The sequence below is a fragment of the Protopterus annectens genome, chromosome 1.part1 (assembly GCF_019279795.1).
Source record: "Protopterus annectens isolate FY-2018-M chromosome 1.part1, PAN1.0, whole genome shotgun sequence".
Lineage (NCBI taxonomy): Eukaryota > Metazoa > Chordata > Ceratodontiformes > Protopteridae > Protopterus > Protopterus annectens.
In genome coordinates, this window is record NC_056726.1 from 649,837,402 (window position 1) to 649,858,598 (window position 21,197).

General features: G+C 40.2%; 1 protein-coding gene across 1 annotated transcript in view; it reads left to right on the forward strand.

Annotated features, from left to right (window-relative positions):
* The window catches only part of FANCG (FA complementation group G), a 1,917,581-nt gene that overhangs the window by 1,629,677 nt on the left and 266,707 nt on the right, over positions 1-21,197 (forward strand). Inside the window, exon 12 of the mRNA XM_044077386.1 lies at positions 16,610-16,771. Within this exon, the coding sequence (XP_043933321.1) occupies positions 16,610-16,771 (162 nt within the window). The remainder of the gene's footprint in view (positions 1-16,609; positions 16,772-21,197) is intronic.

Sequence of the window (21,197 nt, forward strand, 5' to 3'; positions counted from 1 at the left end):
CATTTCCGGTGTACTCCTAGTTCTTCTAATCAACTTCTGTACTTTTCTTTGTCTCTCAAGTATTTCCCTTTGGAAACCAGAAAAGTCTTCACTGGCAAAGCCTCTCTCTGTTAACTTTGTTATCAGAAGACTAAGAAACAGGGTCCCCTTCTGTTTGATAGCTCACTTTTTGTTGGGCAGACTTTTATATTTCTTCCTTAACATGTTCTGCATCAAAAAATTACTTTGATCCTCCAGGAAAAAATATTCGGAAGATAGCTGGATACAGTGACTTTAATCTCACACCTCCCTCTCAAAATTACCCAATTGCTGGAATAAATTTACTACTCTTCTGTCTGGTGTACAGTAATTAATAATTTTCCACAAACAGTCTCCAACTTTTAGAAGTCTGTTCATCTTCCATAATGTTTTCACAATAAACTCTTTCTGCTGTTAAGATGGCACCTTTACTGTTAGAGGTCTTGGCTGCCTTCTAATGACCAGCATACATGCGATATGCCCTTTCAATTAACAACTCCTGTTGTGGAATACCAGTCCAGTTGCTTATTTTGTGCTTTCATAAAATTAATTCTCTCTGTTCCTTCCAATTTCTTTGGTACAGCAGAAAATGTCAGGTTTTCCCTTTGTGCTCAGTTTTCTAATTCTGCCATTTTTAAAACATCTCTTCTTGAGCAGTCTCATACTCAGCCAGCCTTTTCCTTCATTTCGACCTCTGATTTTTGCAGTTTTATCATCTCATCTGAATATTTCTTTATAAACTTCTTCCATTTTTTCCAGTCTTTTGTTACCCAAATTCATATACTCCTTCACTGCGTTTTGTCTTAATCATTTCTGAGCACATTTAACTTATTTTTCCTCTAGATTACTGGAAGTTATGTCCTGCTCCAAATCTGGAGGTTGAACTATTTTATGCAGTGCAGTTAATAGCCCCTAACTTAAATGTACCCAAAAAGACAAATTCACTGGGTCTCTCTTCTGAGTTTCTGTTTTTACACTGGGAGAGCTGAAATTAATCCGTTACTCAGTCTACAGCCCTACTGGAATTCACAAAAAAAGATATTGATACCACAGATGAAGGGTGTAACCTTTTCAGGTCTTAATGTGTACAACTGTACAAATTAGTGCACGAAACAAGGAACAGCTGAAAAAAATGCAAGCATTTTAACTGCATGGGGTCAACATACCAAAACATTTGTCCACCTTTCTAAATGCCAAATGGATTGGAGGCACGAAAGTAAGAGTCTGTGAGTACAAAATAGAATCTACCAGCTGCAACCCTTCAGCAGATGGCTCATACAAAATAGTTAACATTTTAATGTTCCCAATTATCCTTTTCATAGGTTCATAGATTAGTACTAGGCTAACTGCCTTTGTGGGCCATTTTAAGCCTAGTCCGTTACCAAATCTGAGAGTCAAACTCTACATCTTGTGCTTATAAGGTAAACACCTTAACCACTATGCCAAACTCCCACCCTAAAAGTGAACAGACTTCATTGGGGCTCGAACCGTGAATGACTGCATGAAAAGCAGAAGCTCTAACCACTAGGCTCATAATTTTAATTTACAAACTTAGGCTGAGAAAACAAAATGAATATAATAAATCAAAAATACTGTAACACAAAAGTAAGATAAAACTAAGTATTCTATATTCAATAAATTAAAATATGAGATTGAGATGACCTGTTTATAACCTAGCTTGTGACCTGTTCAGGTAATTATACATCTCTCTTCATCTCTGAGCTCAGTGGTCATGTTTTCACAACAGGAGAAACTGTTTTAGGTTAAACATTCATTTTAGACCGCTTTTGCTTTAAGTTAACATTAAACAAACATAGACTTTTGATTGCAGTACTCATAAGACCCCTCAATGTACACGTCAACCAAAACTAACTTTGTAACTGTCCTTCTAGCCTGCAATTTGAGCAAAATACAAAAACTAACTCATTGTGGTCATTGTACATTGTACAGGGACAGGAAGGGAGAAGATGGTTTTGTGTAAGTATCAAATGTATATGATTCTCCAAGCTTGAGCACTGTTCTGGCCATGTGAGAGAAACTGTGTGTGTGTGTGTGTGTGTGTGTGTGTGTGTGTGTGTGTGTGTGTTCATCTCCTTATATCATAGGCTTCAACTGCACCCAGATAGAACTTTTCTTGATTAGGCTTTGTTTCATCAGATATCTCATTTCAAAGGCCCCAAATTTGTAACAAGTTTATTTAAAGTTGTTACCAGGGTAGTGCACTGATCACAACAGACCATTTCCAGGCACAGCCCCTCTCCCATAGGCCATATTTTGTCACCCCTTGATCTGCCACTATCCTTTGCAAGATCAAATGTGGTCAAAAGTCTTGCTTTCCCTAGCCTATGAATTCATTAACTCTAGGCATTGGGTTGTTGTTTGTCTTTCGGCTTTTCCCGGTAAGGGGTCGCCACAATGGAACTTCGGTCTGCTAATGATTGGCAGTAGATTTTTACGACACGCTGAGGTGCCAGCTCGACGCTCAACCTTCAACGAAGCCATGCCCATTTACCCACGCATGTATTTCGAATGCTACCCAACCGCGGGGGGTACATGCAGACTCCACACAGAAGGCACTCCCAAGCCCAGCTGAGAATCGAATGGGAGAACCTCTTGCTGTGAGGAAACAATGCTACCGCCGTACCACCTTGGCATTGGGTAGTTGTCAAAATTCAAAAGGGTGTTCAGTTTCTTAGAGTTATTACAGAACCAAATTGTTCCATCAGGCTTTGATTTCAATATATTGTGGTGGTTCCACTCATTTTTTTGACTCCTCTGCCACTGGCATTTTGTGCTTCCTTTGGGACTACTCTGTTTTGCAATCTTATAATGTGCTGTGTGTCACTATCTTGGTACTTCAGACACTGTAGTTTTACTGTATTTGTTAACTTTACTGCTGTTGCAGGCTTTTGTGGCTTCAGTTAGGGATTTTGTGTTTAGCTAAGTACATTATGGAAAAAGCTTCTGGTGGTTAAAAAATGTGAGGTTTATGTCCATAAAATCCTGCCACAAGATAGATACTGGAAATGTGTAACATGTTTGGGTGCTGAAAACATTTAAGCTTAGTGTGATATATGCAAGAATTGTGATACACATGATTTAATTGACAATAGGAATAATAGGAATAAACTGATTACCAAAGGTTTGCATCCCAGAGAGGATGCCTCTTAACCTTCCACCTCCCAGAGTCGACGTTCTCACAGGCAAACTCTATGGATTCAATCTAAGGAAAAATCTTCAAAGGCACGTGATGTGCCGCCTTCTAAAAAGATTACCTGTACTCCTCCTAAAGTTTCTTGTAGGAAAGTCGGGGCATCTTCTGTGGACTAAGGTATGTCAATGTCTTTTGTACTTGCAATTGAGGACCATTAACCAAAAAGAGTTGCAGTGGAGTATTCAAGAAAGAGCATCTTCTTTCATTCTAACCTAGACATTCTCAGCTGTTAAAGGCCATGTTGCATTCCCGATTGATTTTCTTCTCATCCCATTATAAGTTCCATGCTCTTTCTTTCACTCTGTCCCAGACTATTCATGAAATTCTGCTGTTGCAGCCACCCAGAGGCTGCAGGGAGTCAAGGTATTCCCATGCTTAAATGACAGTCTCCCAGCTGCTCTGACTTTGGAGAAACTGATATCTGCCATGCATTCTCTTCAGCAACATTTCCAGTTCTTGGGAATTACAGTAAATCTTGCCAAATTGCAGATGCAGCCCTTGCAGTCGGTTAACATTTGCAGATTTGTCATTGAACACCTTTCTTTGCAAGGCTGATCTTCCCCAAGACAAAGTTCTTCCCATTATTCAGATTGTATCCAAGAATTTATCACTCAAGAACACTGTCATTGCCAAATGTCTGAGACCTTTGGGATTTATTGTGGCCATGAGTTTGTCATTTCTTCTGGCAAGATATTATTTGAGAGTCATCCAGTGGACAGTTTGAATCCAGTGGAGCCAGTGCTTGGACCTAAATTTGCCTCAAGTCAGAATTTTCTTGGCTTGTCAGAAGCAACTGGCTTGGTAGCTTTTTGATTTCCAGTCTTTCTTTGGATAGTCACTTCCAAATCCTACCCAAAAATGCTTATTCCACAAGAACCAGATGTCATACCGGGAATGCACTGTAAATTTCATTCCATAAGACAGTTCTGAACAAGTCCAAATGTCATTAGGATGAACATGCTCAACTTTTTAACTTTTTTCAGAGGCTTCTTGGATATAGTATGTTTTTGTGTAATTGGAAGGGGGAGGAATCCCAGATTATACTGCAGTTTCCTCTGCTGGAGATTGAGGAAAGGCTAGCTGCATGCTTCATAGCAAAACCAAAAGGTGTGGTTGGCCACGTTATGGGAGCTGACAGATAAAGGATTATGCACCCTTGACCTACTGTCAGATCTTTAAACATCTGTAACTTTGGCAGAAGTGTAGAACACTAAGTTATAAAGCAGAAGTAGTCCCTTTCACATTGTGACATCCACATCTGTTTGCCCAGCTGTCATACCTCAGAGGCACAGTGAGAAAAGATACACACACATGTATATATCTGTAAATGTATGGTAATCCCGAAAGTTAGCAACTATTTGTGCAGCCAGGTACTGGTGGTAAAGTTTATTCTGTCTGTGTTCCTTTTATTGTAGTGTGCTACTTCCAGTTATCTGTGTATCAGTAGTATCATACAAATGTGAAGAAGTGCAGTTTAGATCATTGTAAGTAAGTTTTGTGATACTGTGCTGTCAGCGAAATATTAATCTGTGTAGTTCAGCATTCTTTTGCAATCATGGGACAGTGTGCTTCTAATTACTGGTATCATATTGTGTGACTATGAACTGGTACTAACGCACTGTGTATGGGCTTTTCTTTGTTCTCTGCTGTAGTGCACTCATGGAGTTAATAATATATATAAGAGGATGTGAGGGTTGTGGTTGCAGAGAACCCACACAGGAGCAGAATTTTGTATTAAATAATTTGAAGGAGTAGCACTACACTGCTCTCCTCCTTTAAATTTGGCTTTTTTTTGCAGGGGGCAAGCCCCCCTGCACCTTCCGGATTTCCCGAACTTGTATATACCAACTCCAAGATCACCATACCTTGGAGAAAGGGGAATATTTTGAGAAATGGCCATCGTGGACAAGATATATGCAAGTCCATCTTGTTAACCATTCAGTTTCCATATTTTGGGACTTGCTGAAGTGGGTCCTGATGTTTCAGATGGTTAGCATGTCAGGTTCCATATACACCACCCACTCAAAAACAGTCAGGAGTTAATGTCTTCATACTCATTCTCTCACTAGGAGCAAAGCAGTAGCATTAATCCCAAGCTTGCTCCTAAGAAGCAGGCTTTCTGGTGATTGGTAGTCTCTTGGAAGGCAAGAAAGTTATGTCCCTGTGCTACTTCTCTCACTCGGAGCAAAACAGAAACACTACTTCTATGCTGATTCCTGAAATGTGGTTTGTAGGCTACCAGTAATTGGTAGGCTTGCCCGGATGTGATCTCAAAGGTAGGATGGAGCAAAATTGATGAATACTCTTCATATTGCAGAGTGCACTAAAAAGTAGGAAGATATGAAATGCAGCAAGTGAGAGAAACTGAAGTTTTAGCAGTCTAAGGGGTGGACCTTCCTAGTTTGAACTTCTAGTGTTCACTAGTATGTTCGCACAAGATGAGTCTGGGAGAAGCTTCCAAAGTCAGTTTTACAAAAGGGGCAGGCCACTCAAGAGCCTCTGAGTTTAATAGTACAACAAAGAAAGTGGTGGGTGGGTATGAAACAGTCTCACAACAGCAGTAAGTCAGTGGCATTTCCAAAAGATTAAAACCTTTTCCTTTTTTGCTGTCCTTGAGTAATAAATGCTACTTCTCATCTCCTTCCACAGATCACATAGCCTTAATCTAATCAGAACAGAAAACAGAAAAGAAATATTTCCTAATTTTCTCTAAATACTTCCTTTTAAAAGTCCTAAACAAAAACAAACGTAAAACACAGCTGTAAAGCAAAGCAAGTATAAGCCAGAATGAATTGCAATAAATAAGACTTGAAGAATTAAAACAATTCAAAATTGCAAACCTTAAATGTGAAATTTCAAAGTATTCTTATGGGCAGGTGACAGCTCCAAAGGATTGCAGAGGAAGTTTATTGCCTGTAAATTAACTGTGTGTTAGAATAAGGAACCCAAAGAAGCAGAGATTTTTGTAAGCGAAAAAGACAACTCGAGTTATTGGTCGTTAAGTATAAAACTCATAAGTCTATAGTGCACAGAATGAAATCTTTAACAGGCTACTGAAGGAAATTCAGAGTCCAGAGTATGGTGTCTTGCAGCTGTGAAAATGTATGCTTCTTATCTGAGCCAGACATTTCTTGCATTTATGTCCTGTGTTTTAAGCAAGTGAAAATCACTGTCTTCTAATGCTTTTGAGAAAGAATAGTTACATAACTTATTCTTGTTAAGAAACAAAAGCTGTACAGTATGTGGAAAGCACTAATCAGTGGTAGAGCTTAATACAACACTAAATTTTACCTGGTGCTGCCAGTGATAACATGTTTAATTCTACACAGCTTTGAGTTGCATTAAATGCTATCTTAATAGTAGAGGGAATCTGTCTTTAAGTGTATGAGATACCTGAATAAAAATCAAGTGTTTGCATGCAGTGAACTGTTAATGCAAAATAATTGGTATACCTACAATATTGCTCTGTGCCCATTCATAGCCTTCATTTTCCAGGCTGCCCATTAAATGCTGTGAAGTTCCTTGTTGGCTTTATACTAAAAGAATTGAAGAAAAAAATCTGTATGTGATAAACTGTTTTACCAGAACACTTTTTTTTCCAGCAAAATTTGATGCAATGTTCTTTAAAACACTGTATAAGGGAAAGAGGGTTTATTGCTGTGAAAAAAGTCACCAATTCTAAAAGTAAAACCTTCAAGCAGAAAAGGGGGGATTCTTTGCTGAGAAAGGCAAGAAAAGATGTTACTTTTAAATGGTTAAACACTCTGACGGAAAAAGGGAGGTCCATTGCTGAATAAAGCAAGAAGATGATGTTTTTAAAAGGTTAAGCCCACTGACAGAAAAAGGAGTTCATTACTGTGTAAGGCAAGGAGGACTTGTTTATTTTGAAAATAAGCCTTCTGGATGTGAAAAATAATTCACTGTTGTAAAGTAGAAAAAAAACACTGAAACGATTCACAGCAGTGAAGAACTTTTTATTGCATTAAAATTGAGCGCTTGTTAGAGACTTCTTCAGAATAAAGTTCAGGTACAAGACACCGCTCCTTTTATCCTAAAATACAACCCCCACCCCTTGAACTAATTATGACCATGTGACAATTAAAACCCCGTGATTTTAACATTACATACAAAATGCAAAATTAATAAAACTTAAAATGATACATGCTAACAGAAAATGTCATTGAATCTAAAGCTTCCAAAAACATTCATGTTTTTTATGATTTTTTTGTGACTTAGTGCTGAAATGGTGAAACAGCGCCAAGCTAAACTAAATGAATACAGCTATCTAAATTAGAACATAAACATAGCTTTTAATCTTAAAACACTGTTAATAGAGATGACATCATGACATCATTGAGTCCAGGGAAAACAGATGCCTGGTATCCAAGTTGTCATCTCATTTCCTTAAATTCAAGGAAAGTATCTGATGGCCCACCCCTAGGGCCCAGGTCAACTTTGTCAATGATATAAAATTTAAAAGCGTGTGTTTCGTTGTCTTTTATATGTTTCCATACGGCATTTCTTTTCATCTTTTTTCTTTATACTATACAAGTGCTGATAAATTCTTTCTCTAAGTTTCCTTATGGTTTTCCCTATGCAGAAGCCTGAACATGCCTGACATTTTGCAATGTAAACAACACCTGTTGTACCACAATGATACTTATAGGTTCTTAGGTTCTTAGATTAGTACTAAGCTAACTGCCCTTGCGAGCCATTTTAAGCTTAGCCAATTATCCCTTCTGAGGCTCAAACCCTGCACCTTGTGTTTATAAGGCAAATGCCTTAACCATTAGGCCACCCTCCCACATCAGGTGCATTTACAATGTCCTTAGTTTCCTCAATATATTTACACTGTCCATCTCAACCACATTTTACAGTTCTCCTTTCAATTGTTCTGTTGGTCTTTCTATATGCATTTTAATGCACAAATCTTTTTGTACACTACATTTGGTCTTGTTCCTATCATTTTTGGTGTTCCTGGTCTAAACTGAAAATATTCCAGTATCAGTATATGACCCTTCTAATCTCTTCAAAGTGCAGGTTATATGGCAATAGCAATGCTTTGTTGTATCCTGGTGTATCAGCTACTTTAATTTGTCCATTGTCATTGTTTATAAAACTGGTACTTGTTTTTCCCAATATTGGCTTGAATGTCCCCTCCTTTCTCTTTATCTTAACTTCGTATTCTATCCTGTTGACAAAGTAAGTTGGATAACCTCTGTCTCCTAACATTTCCTTTAACTTAGTGCTCTTAGTGATGTTTTTAAATGTTAAGCCCACTGACAGAAAAAGGAGTTGTATATTTTGAAAATAAGCCTTCTGGATGTGAAAAATAGTTCACTGTTGTATAGTACAAGAAAGAAATTTGTGTGCAAAGTTAGTAAACTGGTAGTAAGTTGCTTTTCTTAAAAGTAACAGGCAAAAGAAGTAATGAGCAAAGCAATACTTGTGCTGCTATCATAAGAGCAAAGCAAAGCTCTGCTGTGATACAGCAGTATGAGTTAACCAAAAAGGCAGTATTGAAAACTAAGCCTGGTGCAGCTGAATGGGAGGACTTTGCACCAGAGTGCTTCTGATAGGCAGAAACAAATGAATGGTTTGCAATCCATTGTTGTAAATATGTAGAGTGAAATCTTAGAAGTAATGATCCTGGCTCTGGTTCTAATAGAAGTGGAATATGTAATACTGACTGGCAGGGCAGATCTTCGGCTTCAAATTAGAAAGTATTGTTAAGATATAAGAAATTGTTGAATTGACAAGGGGGAAATTATTAAAGGAAATATATTGGTGCAACAAATTGTTAAATAGAGAAGTAGAGAAAGTAAATGAAGCTCACTCTCATTGCTATATAACATTGCAAGATAACTTTAGATAATTAACTGAGAGTGTAGAAATGTTGAGAGTCAGAGGGTGCTGTCTTTAAGCAAAAAAGAGTAATAACTGTGGTGAAACAGATTACTTCCTGGCATGAAAATAAAGTTGCTTGCATATCTTGGCCAACATAATCTGTGGCAGTATTGAACAAAAAGATGTCTGATTTGTCCAATAGGCCCTCCTGCTCTTTCAGTGTAAATGGGAGCAGTGAAATATCAAAGTAAGCTTGAAAGTGCCAAGAAACATCTCAAATAAATCATGAAAAAGAGCAAAGTAACCTGATGATGGAACTTGCAAGATAAAAGAAGAGTCAGTCTCATACCCAAACTGATTGTTTACAAGGGAAAAAGGAAAAAAAAACGTAGTAGGAACTACAAAAGATTTACCTGGCTCTCCGTCTTCTAGAAGGAGTGGTCCAACTGAGCAGAGGTTGAGAAGCCATCAGGCAAGGTCCTGGGGAGGGGTTCATAAAGAAATAAAAAGAAAAGAATAAATACTTTCTAAAGAAAGTTAATGACTGATTTTTTTTCCCACAAGTGGCAGCATATTTTATTGTCTCAGAAGGCATTCTGCAATTGATCTGTTAAGTTAATTTTCTGATAACCCACTTTATCCTTTACAAGACTGTGGGAATGCTGGAGCCTAGCCTAGAATCCACTGGAGACTAGGCATTGAAGCCCATATTCTGGTTAGGGTACCAGTATATTGCAGAATATAGAAACACAACATACACATCCCCAGACAACTTGAAGGTCAGCAGTTCACCCAATACTTATCTTTAAAAGGTGGGAATAAACTAGAGCACTCGGAGAAACCCCTCATTAACAGAAGGCACCTTAGCCTTGAATCGAACTTGATAACCTATTGCTGTGTTGTGGTATTGCTGTTGACTGTGTCACATGCTGTTTAGAATTAGCTGGGTGCAAAATATGTTTTTCTGACATTGGTTAATTTACACTGGCCTGCGTTTAAATTGCATAATTTGCATTTTGGGTATGACTAAAGCGCTGTGCTCACCCAATGACCAGTTGCAGGAAAAGCCCAGGTTACAGTCACATCATAACAACAAAAAGCATCAAACGACAAATAACAGTAGAAGCATAATGGAACATATATTGTAACAACAAAAAGAACAGACTATTAATGCATAGGCATTAATGAAAAAAAACAGTAAAAGATATACAAAGAAACTGAAGTAGAGAGAAAGCTTGATAGTTACATATTCCACAGGGTTTTGCAGGATAGTGTTACTGATGCCTAGCAACATACTCCTAAAGGAAAAACAATGCCTGTGAACTGACAGGTACGTTGATAGTAAGGCATAGACTTACCTCTTATTCTATACTGTTTCAGTTAATCAGAAAGAAAGAGGTGTTAACTTGTAGGGGAACATTTATATTTAAGTAATGTCCCCATTTGCCTGGCATTTGCATTTGCGTTTGCGTTGACCTATCAAGAACTGTTTGAATTTTGACCTGAACTTCAAGTAGTTTGTCAGTTGATGAGGTCACAAGGGAGAGATTTCCATCATTTAGGGGCAAGAACACAGAAGGTTTGATGTTCACCATGGTCAATATTGCAGTACTGATCGATGGGACATCCTGCCATGCATAAGCCCATGGCCAGCCTGACTACCAGAGTCTTTCTCCTCCCCCAGATGTCAGAGATAGAAGAGGTGCATTGCCAGGCACTATCTTCAGTTATTTCTTGCTGTGTAGTCCAATGCAAGACCATGTTGTCAGTCATCGTCAGTCCATTAGTTGGCATATACTACCAGATTTTAAAGGAGCAAATTAAATCCAAGGCAAAGGAGATACAAGACAGCAGCCTCCAGAGGGCCTGTTTGGAATTATGCAATGAAACCCTCCAAGTGTCTGGACACTCACTAAAATGTAGGTATGATGCTTTGGATGCATTGTGCATGGCAGCTGCCATGGAGTTGGTCACACACAGACATGCCTTCCTGAGAATTCAGCCTGTCTCAGATCAGTTAAAAGTGAGCTCCTTGATGCCGCTTTCAATAAGGACTCTCTTTGGACCCCATCTGAGCAGGTGTTTGAAAAGCTTGGATAAGAAGGGGAAACAAATGAGTTCTGTTAAGGAGCTTTACCTAACTCCTACGCCTAGATACAACAGAAATTACCCCCAGCAAACCCTGACCCGTTCCCCCTATGAGAGAGAAAAATAAGCAACCTAGAGGGAAAAGAACCAGGCAGCAGAGCAGGTGGCAAACCGAACAACATACCAGACCTGAGGGTTGAAGGACCCTAGCCTACCCAAGGAACAGCTTTGACTATTATCATCACCTCCTTCAGCTCCAGCAAAAATCCCACCCCAACCATACCTTCCTCTTTATTCTTAAGAGGAAGGCTTTCCTCCTATGACCAATGGAAGACCATTACACAGGAAAAGTAGGTCCTGTACATTATAAAGAATGGGTACTTTTTGCAGTTTTGGAGGACCCTTCCTTTCTTAGGTGTACTCACTCATTCAAAGCAGCAAGAAAAGTCAATACCTCCACAATTACTAGACCTCTTACTCCAAGGGTAAATTCAAGCAGTACCTTGAGAAGACATAGGAAGGTGTTCCTCCTCTTTCTAGTTCCCAGGAAGGAATGAAAGAAAGCGCCTGGAGACCCGTACTGGATTTTTCAAAGGTGAACAAGTTTCTGGTAGTACCAAAATACTGACCCTTCAAAAGCTGTTACCACTCATTCTCCCAGAGGCATTGATGGTGACTCTGGATTCGAAAGACACCTATCTTCTTTTTTCTGTACTTCAGAAACACTGGTGATTCCTGCATTTCAGGGTAGGGGGATTCCCATTACCAATTCTTTGTTTACCTTTTGGCTTAGCTTCTGCTCCCAGAGTTTTTACCAACTGTCTGCCACCATTTATTTTCTTTTGCAGAAATCAAGGGATTCATATCTGTCATTATCTGGACAATTGTCTCATTCAGACCCAGCAGAACTCCTATTCAGCTATGCAGATCACTACATATAGCTTCCAAACGGTAGGTCTTGACTGTCAGTATCCTCTAGTACCAGTACTACCTTCCTGGGGCCTTTCTTGGATTCTGTGCAGCAAAAGGCCTTCCTTCTTGAAGACAAAAAGGCTTCTTCCTTACCAAGTACTTTAGGAATCTGTAAAGCAAAATGGACATTACAGCAAGAGAGTTTCTGAGCATCCTAAGCTACATGGGCCTCTTGCATTCTAATGACCCCCCCCCCAGCAAAGCTCCACATGAGTAAACTATACTACCAGGAAACTCCCATCCCACTGCTTCCCTGCCTGAAAAAAAAGAGAACCCTTGATGGGAAAACAACATCAGTGAAAACCCAGACCAGACCCCCATTCTACTACTGCAGGCAACCCAGACTGTGAGCAGAGACAGTTTGGATTTGGCCCAGGAAGTTCACCTGGGTGATCTCAAGGTTCACGAAATCTGGGCAGGTAGCAGGCAAATCTGCATATTAGCCTGAAAAAGATGATTGCAGTAATATGTGCATTAACAGTCTTTCAAGAAAAAAAGTAAGTCCTTCATCCCTACAAGTTATATAACTGTCATGCTGACAACACACCCCAAAGAGTTGACCCAGTAGTCAGGGACTTTCGGGCACACACAGATGGTAATCTAGCCTTTGACCATCACTTGTCTGCAGTAGTGAGGAAATCATTCTGTTTTGTACAACTTATAAATAAAGGTATGTCATCTAATTCCAAGGAAGTCATTGTTCCACTGCATTTGGCATTCATCAGACCTATCATTGCTCCCTTCAGTACGTACCTTACCAAGCATATCCAACAGCGGGAACATCCACAGAGGTTCCTTACCAAAAGAATACAGGGCATAAGTAATATATCCTGTGTTGACCGTCTCAAGGTCCTGTCCCTGAATTCTGTCTCCTACAGGCTGTTGAGGGGGAGATCTATACCTAGCATACAAGGTGTCATCACACCCTGCTGTGATGGACCTTCCACATATCTGCAAAACAGCCTTTGATATAAATAGGACCTGCTGGAGAGACAAGTGTATATCCCAGAGATTACCCCTTCTCTGGAACAGGCTCCTCATCCATGTGAAGCAGAGTTCCTCCCTAACCCAATTCAAGTGTGTTTTGGACAGTTGAATGGGAAATGGGAGTTCATCCCTGGTTTGGCACCTATGTCTCTAATGGATACAGGCAGCTTGTAAATGGTTCATCTCCTAGGCCCCTGCTTACACTTGTCAAGGGTATCAGAACTTGTTAGAGATTTGGGATGCATGGCAAGGCTTAAAAAGGCCCTTGTGGTCATTAGCGTAGTAAACACCTGTGAACCTAAATACTAACAATACCACAGTGATGTGATACATAAACATGCAGGGGCATACCCACTCTTACCCTCTGTGCAGATTAATTCTGCAGCTGTGGCAACTGGCCAGTGACATAAGGATGACCCCCCCCCATAGCTTACATACCAGGTCAGGACAACCAAACTAGCAGATTCTCTAAGCAGAATTTTCCTAGACTCCAGTGAATGCATCTGAGGCTGTAGTTTGGGCTGGCTGCAGTGAATTTCATTGCAAGAGGAGATATGAAGTGCCTTTATAGAGTAGTTTGCAAAGTAGGGAAACAAGTATGAGTTTGGCTCTGGTTTGTATGTGGAGCCATTTATTTTGTAAACTTAATTTATGTATTTTTTGCCATACATTAATATTATGGTACATTAACTGACAATAAATGTGAAGTTATTACTAATGCATCCCTTGTATACTTTTTCTCGACTTTCTTGGAAAATGTTGGCATATTTCATTGACGTAATTATATATCCAGTTTGCATTCATCAACATATTTGGCTATCCAGAGCTCATTTCCTTCTTTTGTCCCGGAGAAGAATAGTTCAGTAGTAGTATCTAATGGAACACTGCTGGAAGTTCCCCCAGTGAGATAGATGGGTAGCTCCACAGTGACTTTTGTCCCATTACTTAATCAGCATTTTTACCATTGAATTACTTATAGCTTTTCATTGGTACTTGTATCTTGTCAGTTACTCCTTTGTGTGTAATACTATCAAGTGTGGCAAGTTAGAATGAGGAGCACTCCTTGCCAGTCCTTTATCAAGTGCTGCTGTTCCTCTTCAAAGAGAACCACATGAGTCAAAAGAAAACAAACATCCTTTAAACAGAGCTATACAGTTCCATTTATAACACAGTTGGATTCCTGCTTAAGTTTCATTAGGACTCTTTCCATGATATTGCATAGAATACTGGTGACGCTAGTGGGTGTAAAGTTGTTTGCATCTTATGTGACCTTCTTACCCCTGCCCTTTGTGAACTGGTACCACTAAAATATTGTCGCTATGTCTTTGGGACATGTACATGTTGCCACTTAGCTTATATTTTATTTTTATAAAAAATCACCATGTTTGTTTTCTTGTCTCACAGAACATGAGTTTTTACTTTACTTGTGGCAACAGTTATCATGTCTGTACTTATAAGAGTTCTACCCTTGCCTCTGTAGCATTCTGTCATATACATTTGCTTTTTATGAAGTTTGTGGAGTTTTCTGCAAGAGCGTTCACTATGCCTTATGGCAGTACTTGTGATCAAAAAGCTGGTCTTCAGAAGACCAATAGTGCATCTAGTGGGGAATGAAATGTATCCTTTATGTCACATTTAGCATTTCTGGATATGTTGTACTGTAATAATGTATGTGCATCTAAGTTAATGTTCCTGGAAGTTTGTTAATATGGCTGTTTTTCTATAATTGCTGTTTCTTTGGATGCTTTAGCACTTGACTGTTTAACTTTCATATCAGTAGTGTTACCCATGTGATCTCCCAGGTCATACCCGAAAAAAACATAATCTTGTCAGTGCATTGGTCTGGGTAAACAAATGAAAAAATAAATTATAGTTAAAACGACAAAATAAGTGAATAACCTGCAGTGTGATACTGATAATAGCAGGCAGTGTGAGGAGGCAGCAGGTAGTGCTAGTGGATACTGAAATACCGAGGTATAAATGTTACCAGAAAAAAAAAAGGTATTTTTATGTGGGGGTGGCTGACAAAGACCCTTCTTGAGTATTGTGTGTGATTTTTGGAAATGTTATAACCATAATAGAAAGGTAGAAGCTTTACAGTAAAGTGGAGTTAAAACAATGCAAATTCTGTCAGAAACTCTATGAACACAGAATAGAAGAAAGTAATGCCACTTAAAAATATCCCTTTGACAAAGGGAAGGAGAAATTAATAAGTATTTTAAGTGTACTTTGGAGTGTCTGCAAAAGATTTAGGAATAAAGGTCTGAAGATGTATGAGGGGCAAAGTGAGGAAAAATGTTTCCGAGGCATTATGGACATATATAACTTCTGTCTGGGGGAGGTGGTGGGTTTACTAACACTGACAGAATTAGAACTTGGGATACACACAGGGCAGTTTCAAATTTGAATAGATTGTAGGCAGTGGGATGAGAAAATTCAGCAGTTTTTGAAACTTCATTGTTTGAAATATTGCCATTCATAGACAACTCCTTTGAAAGTTCTGAACTCATCAGCAGAGTCAGCTTATATTCCCGGCAGTTGCTGCCTATAGTGTGAGCAGTCAGCTGGAATTTGCAGGCCAAAGGTCACAATTGCCATGGCATAATGATGTACTTATGCCAGCCCCACTGCATCCCTTCAAAGCATTGTGACTCATGACATCATTTTTTTATTGTCAAGTTAGCTTTGTTTATGAATTGCTTTTGATTACACTGCTTTTCATGAAAGTGTTAATTTATTTCCCTTATGTTAGGTTACTGTTCAATTGTTAAGTTTCTGATATTTTTGTAAAGTGGTTAAGTTCAATCACTTAATAAATATTGCTTAATAATGGTTTTTGTTCATCAGTGTAAAAACTGGAATTTGCAACCAACATTACTGAAAACTTTACCCAGGGCTGGCAGGATGTTTAATTCCCCAAATTTTGATTGAGTAGACTGTATTCATTTAAAAAGCTAATGTCGTTTGAAATTAATTTATTACTTTTTAAACGGTCTTCATTTTATAGGTGCATATACATTGTGTTAGCAGGTACTTGTAATCTTTAATAAGGGGGCAGTGAACCCTAAACTATTTTTGCTTCTAGTAGCTTGGGGTGATGCATTCCAAGAAAGCTGTTACTGGACTTTCCATGTTATTAGTACTACTAGTCTGAGTTTACTTGAGTATTGTATATGAATTCTCATTGATGTAAAACCTTTCCAGCATGCAATGATATTGTTATTCTGCCTAAACCTAAGTAGTACTTGTTATTATTTCTGTATTGCATACATCTCTGATGATCAGTGTCTCTTTAAAGGAATGCAATTGGCCCATTTATGTAATGCATCATAATACACATGACCTTGTTTCACTAATAACATTACTCTATTAAACAAACCTGCATTTTTTAGTCAGATTTGATAATTAGAATAACATCAGCAATCCAGCAGTGAAAAATGCATGTAGGATAACCCAGTGTTCCCTAATTTATCCTTATTCTAGAGGAGAAACATTGTGATTCAGTTCAAGATGCCCATTCTGAAATAGCTGTGTTGCAGAAGATGAAATCATTGGCTTTTATTGAAAGAGGACGGTTGTTTTTGGAATGGGGACGAGAAAAGGAAGCTTTACAAAACTTCCAGCTGAGTTTACAGACTGCTCCAGGTAAAAGTTAATAATTCATGATCAGTGTTTTGTAACGTGCTTTATTTTGAATACTGTGATAAAAATTGGAGGAAGTAGTTAGGAAATAAACATACATTACTGTGTTTTATTCAGGTAAGGATAAATGTTTCACAGTAAGCAAGAGTTAAATATCATAAAAGTTAAGTATGTTACCATATGAAATAGAAGATTAATTCTTACATATCCGTCAGAAATTCTTGCAGAACCACTAATCCCATATTCTCCTTCATTACTGTCTCACTCAGCTGATACAGTTACAACACCGCACACTTTCACCCCTTTTCCCCATCCTTTTTTCTCTCCCCTACCCTGTCCTGTGTAAGTCTCATGCCTGACCCCCATTCTTTCTCCCTGTGGCTTTTCACCACTCCTCTCCCACAGCAACATTATTTGTAGTAGTATCAGGCTACCTTACTATTGTAAATACCATATATAAGTGTACCAGTTCTATTGTATATAATATTGGGAATGTTATTCTACTGGTGGCATATACACGTAATGTCTTGCATATTATTACTTCTCTAGAAGCCTCACTTTCAGACTCATAGGTTCATAGGTTCATATTAGGCTATCTGCCTGAGGGCATTTACAAGCCTAGCCCATAGTTTTGTGGCTTACGCCACCCCTTTAGTATGGGGAACTATACCCATTATTTTGCTGTGCCTCTGTCGAGCAGTGACACTGAGGTAATCCCTGGGGTATATCTGCGATCTCCCATCCATTGGTCAAGATTTCTCTTGAACAAGGCCAGCGAGGTGCTCTGCCTCACATATACCGGGATTTTATTCCACAGCATAGGGAGTCTTTGGGTGATGAATCTATCCTTCCAGCACGTCCTATTAATATCCGTGTCGAGGTTTAAGTCTCGCCCTTGTGGCTCTGATGGATCTAGATTTTTTGAGGTGAAGCATATTCATCAAATCTGGGTTTGACATGGCCTTGTATGTTAGGCAAAGGTCACCTCTGAGCAAGCGTGTAAGCGACTGAATAGAGCTGGAGTTCTTTCAGTCGGGCAGCATAGGACAGATGTTTGAGACCCTTTATCCTTTTGGTGAGGAACTTTGTGGCCTCTCCAGCTGCTGCAAGTGTCGGGTCAGATACATTCCGAATGGGGCATTGTACTCAATCATTGGTCTGATGAGTGATGAGTATAGGGATACTATGACCTCCCTTGATCTAGATGAGAATCCCTTCATGATAAGGTGGGCAATGTAGAAGGTCTTCCTAACTACTTTAGCTACATGGGTGTCGAATGACAGACTACTATCAACCTGGGTCCCCAGGTCCCTGATAACTTCTTCTGTGCTCAGTGGATTGCCACCTATTTGGTAGCTAGGGGTAACCTTGTTTTTCCCGAAGGGTATGACTATGCATTTTTTGGCATTTAACTTTAGGCCATGGCTCTGGCAGCAGTTGTCCGTTTCTGTGAGACCCTTCTGAAGGATATCTGTGTCAGATGTGTTTTCTACTATGGCGCCCAGTTTGCAGTCATCTGCAAACTTTGTCAGCCATAACCCTCCTGTGTTTGCTTGTACTTCGGAAAAGTAGATGCCAAACAAGAGTGGGCCCAGGACTGAGCCCTGTGGTACACCACTTGTGACAGGCTTTGAGTCTGACATGGCGCCAGCAACTCTGACCCTGTGGGTTCTGTCACTCAGCCAGTTTGCAACCCATCTTGTGATGTATGGGTTAACATTTAAGCTGATGAGTTTTTCAATGATACCCGAGTGGGGTATTGTATCGAAGGCCTTCGCCAGATCGAGGTAGGCTGTATGGACTGCCTTTCCCTCATCAATGGCTTTGGTGACTGTTTCGAAAAAGTCAACCAAGTTTAGAAGGCATGATCTGCCTTTGACAAAGCCAAACTGGGATGGATCCAAAGTCTGCAAATTTCCTATGTCTTTATTTATGATGTCCATTATGATCCTCTCCATGGCTTTGCAGATAAGGCTTGTCAAGCTAATGGGCCGGTAATTTCCAGGGTCGGTGGAGGCACCGCCTTTGTGAAGTGGGACCACAGTTGCAGTGCGCCACTCCTTGGGTACGTATCCAGAGGTAAGACTATGATTAAACAGCTGTCCTAGCTGTGGGTTTAATTCCTCGTTGAGTTCGTGGAGCACACAGCCGGGGACACCATCAGGTCCCATGGATGCTCTGTTTTTTGCTTTGGAGAGAGCAGTTCTCACTTGGGCGTTGGAGATGTTTCCCGGGCTGGAATCCCCTGGTATAGATATCTCTCCTTTTGGGGAGGGGAGAAGTTTGCACTGAACCTGTCAGCCAGTATGTTGGCAATGTCTGTAGGATCAGTAATCTTCACATCATTTTGAACTAGTTCTGAGCATATCTGGGAGTTTCCTCCCAGGTTTCTAACATAGCTAAAGAAGGCCTTATGATTGTCTTTTGAGTCTTTAGCTATTTTTCTCTCAAAATTTGCTTTGGATGATTTTATGAGAGCTCTTAGTTTTTACTTATAGTGATCAAGGGTGTCTTACCTTTTAAGGATTTTGCTCTATCTTGTAGTAGCTTCCTCCTTTTGTTGTAGAGTTTGTTTATGGCTGGGGTCCACCAGACTGGACGCTTGCCTTTGGTACAAAGAGTCTTTGTTTTGCTTGGGATTGCCTTATCCATGCAGTCCTGCAGGTGCTGGTAGAAGGCATTTGTAAGTGATTCAGCGGCTTGAGTACTGTTTTCCGCCAGCTCGGGGCCTTAAAGGAAACCACACTAGTCTTTAGAAGTGTGAAGTCAGCTTCGAGAAGTTCTTTACTGTGGTCTTTTTATTTCAGGTGGGGGTGGGATGAGGACCTCCAGCGAGATTAGTTTGTGATCTGATCTCACCAGTGAGGGTATACTTCCGGTGTTGAACATTGTGCTCCCATGTTCGTGATGATGAGATCAAGTATGTTTTCTCCTCTTGTGGGGATGGTGACTAGTTGTTCCATGGCATTTGAGTTTATGAATTCCAGGAACTTTTGGGCTAGGGTGTTTGGGCTTGAGTAGTGTTCCCAGTCTATATTAGGGTAATTGAAGTCACCTAGTATGATGGTGTTTAGTGATACATTTATCCCTCTAGTGTTTTCAGGAAGGCCATGTGAGGTTCCTGAGTTTGTGAGGGTGGCCTGTAACATGCTACAATTTGCAGAGCAGTCTTGCCTATGGTTAATTGCACCTGGATGGTCTCCGATGCATCGTGCGTTGCCACCAGTCTTGAGGTGTGGGTGTCCTTGATGAATATGGATACCCCCCCTCCTTTCTTGGTATTGTCCGGATTTTGGGGCCGGAACGCATGATAAGAGGTAAAACCTGATAGTGCTGGGGTGCTCTCAGGAGCCTTGAACCAGGTTTCTGTCACTGCACAGACATCGATGTCCTCCATACTGAGAAGGGCCTTGAGTGCGTGCATTTTGAGATTTAGACTTCTGGCATTGAGCAGCATTACCCTTAGTTTTTTTCCTTTTTGTGTTCTAGGGTGGTAGGTTTAGAATTTGAGCCTTGCCTAAAAAGGCACTATGGGGTGGCAAGAGCCTTTGCCAATATCCGAATCCCAGGGTGACAGGTGCAAGCCATCCCTTGAAGCAGCGTGGCTTGTCCAGCATGTCATCCCAGGCAGACAGACATTGATCCCCTTTGAATGACACCAGAGTTTAAGCCAATTGTTAAAGCTGATCATCTTATCTCTGTATTGTGGCATCATTCTTGGTGAAGGTAGGATACTGCTCAAGGTCAGGGTCATACCTGCCTGGGCTACATAATCAGAGAGCTCCTCAATGTCTCTCTTGATGTAGTCCAAGGAGGTGCGCCTCAGGTCGTTTACACCAGCGTGGACAATGACTGAGTCGTATTTGTACCTGCTGTTGAGAGACCTGAGTGCTTGCGTTATGTGGCGGATTCTAGCGCCCGACAGGCAGCTTACTGTGACCTTCTCCTTACTCAGTCTGGTGAGCGGGACGCCAGTGTGTCTGACTATGGAGTCACCAATGACTAGTGTGTCTGGCATTGTGTTTGGCCTTAAGGGCTGTGACTGTCTGACACTCTGACTGTGAGGTCTATGTGTTGCAGGTGTTGTGTTCTGAGGTGGTGGTTGTTTGGGTGTCTGCTTTGGTGGCCTCTGCTGTTTTGGTAGATTTTTGATCAGAGCCGCCGAGTATGTCTTTGTGTGTTTATGTGTATGATTTGAGGTTGTGATGGTACTATGTGAGACTGGGTCTATAGTGTGTGTGGTAACCTTCTCCTCCTGACTGGTCTTGCCAGTCCTATGTTGAGAGAGCTCAGCCTCCAGTTTGGCCGTATAGTTGCATCTCTCGCATGTATTTGTGTTTTGTGGGAGGAGGAGAGGGTTGTCTGTCTACATGAGTCAATTGTAACATTGCCTCAATATTCCCAGGTTCACCAGCTGAGCAGGAGAGGA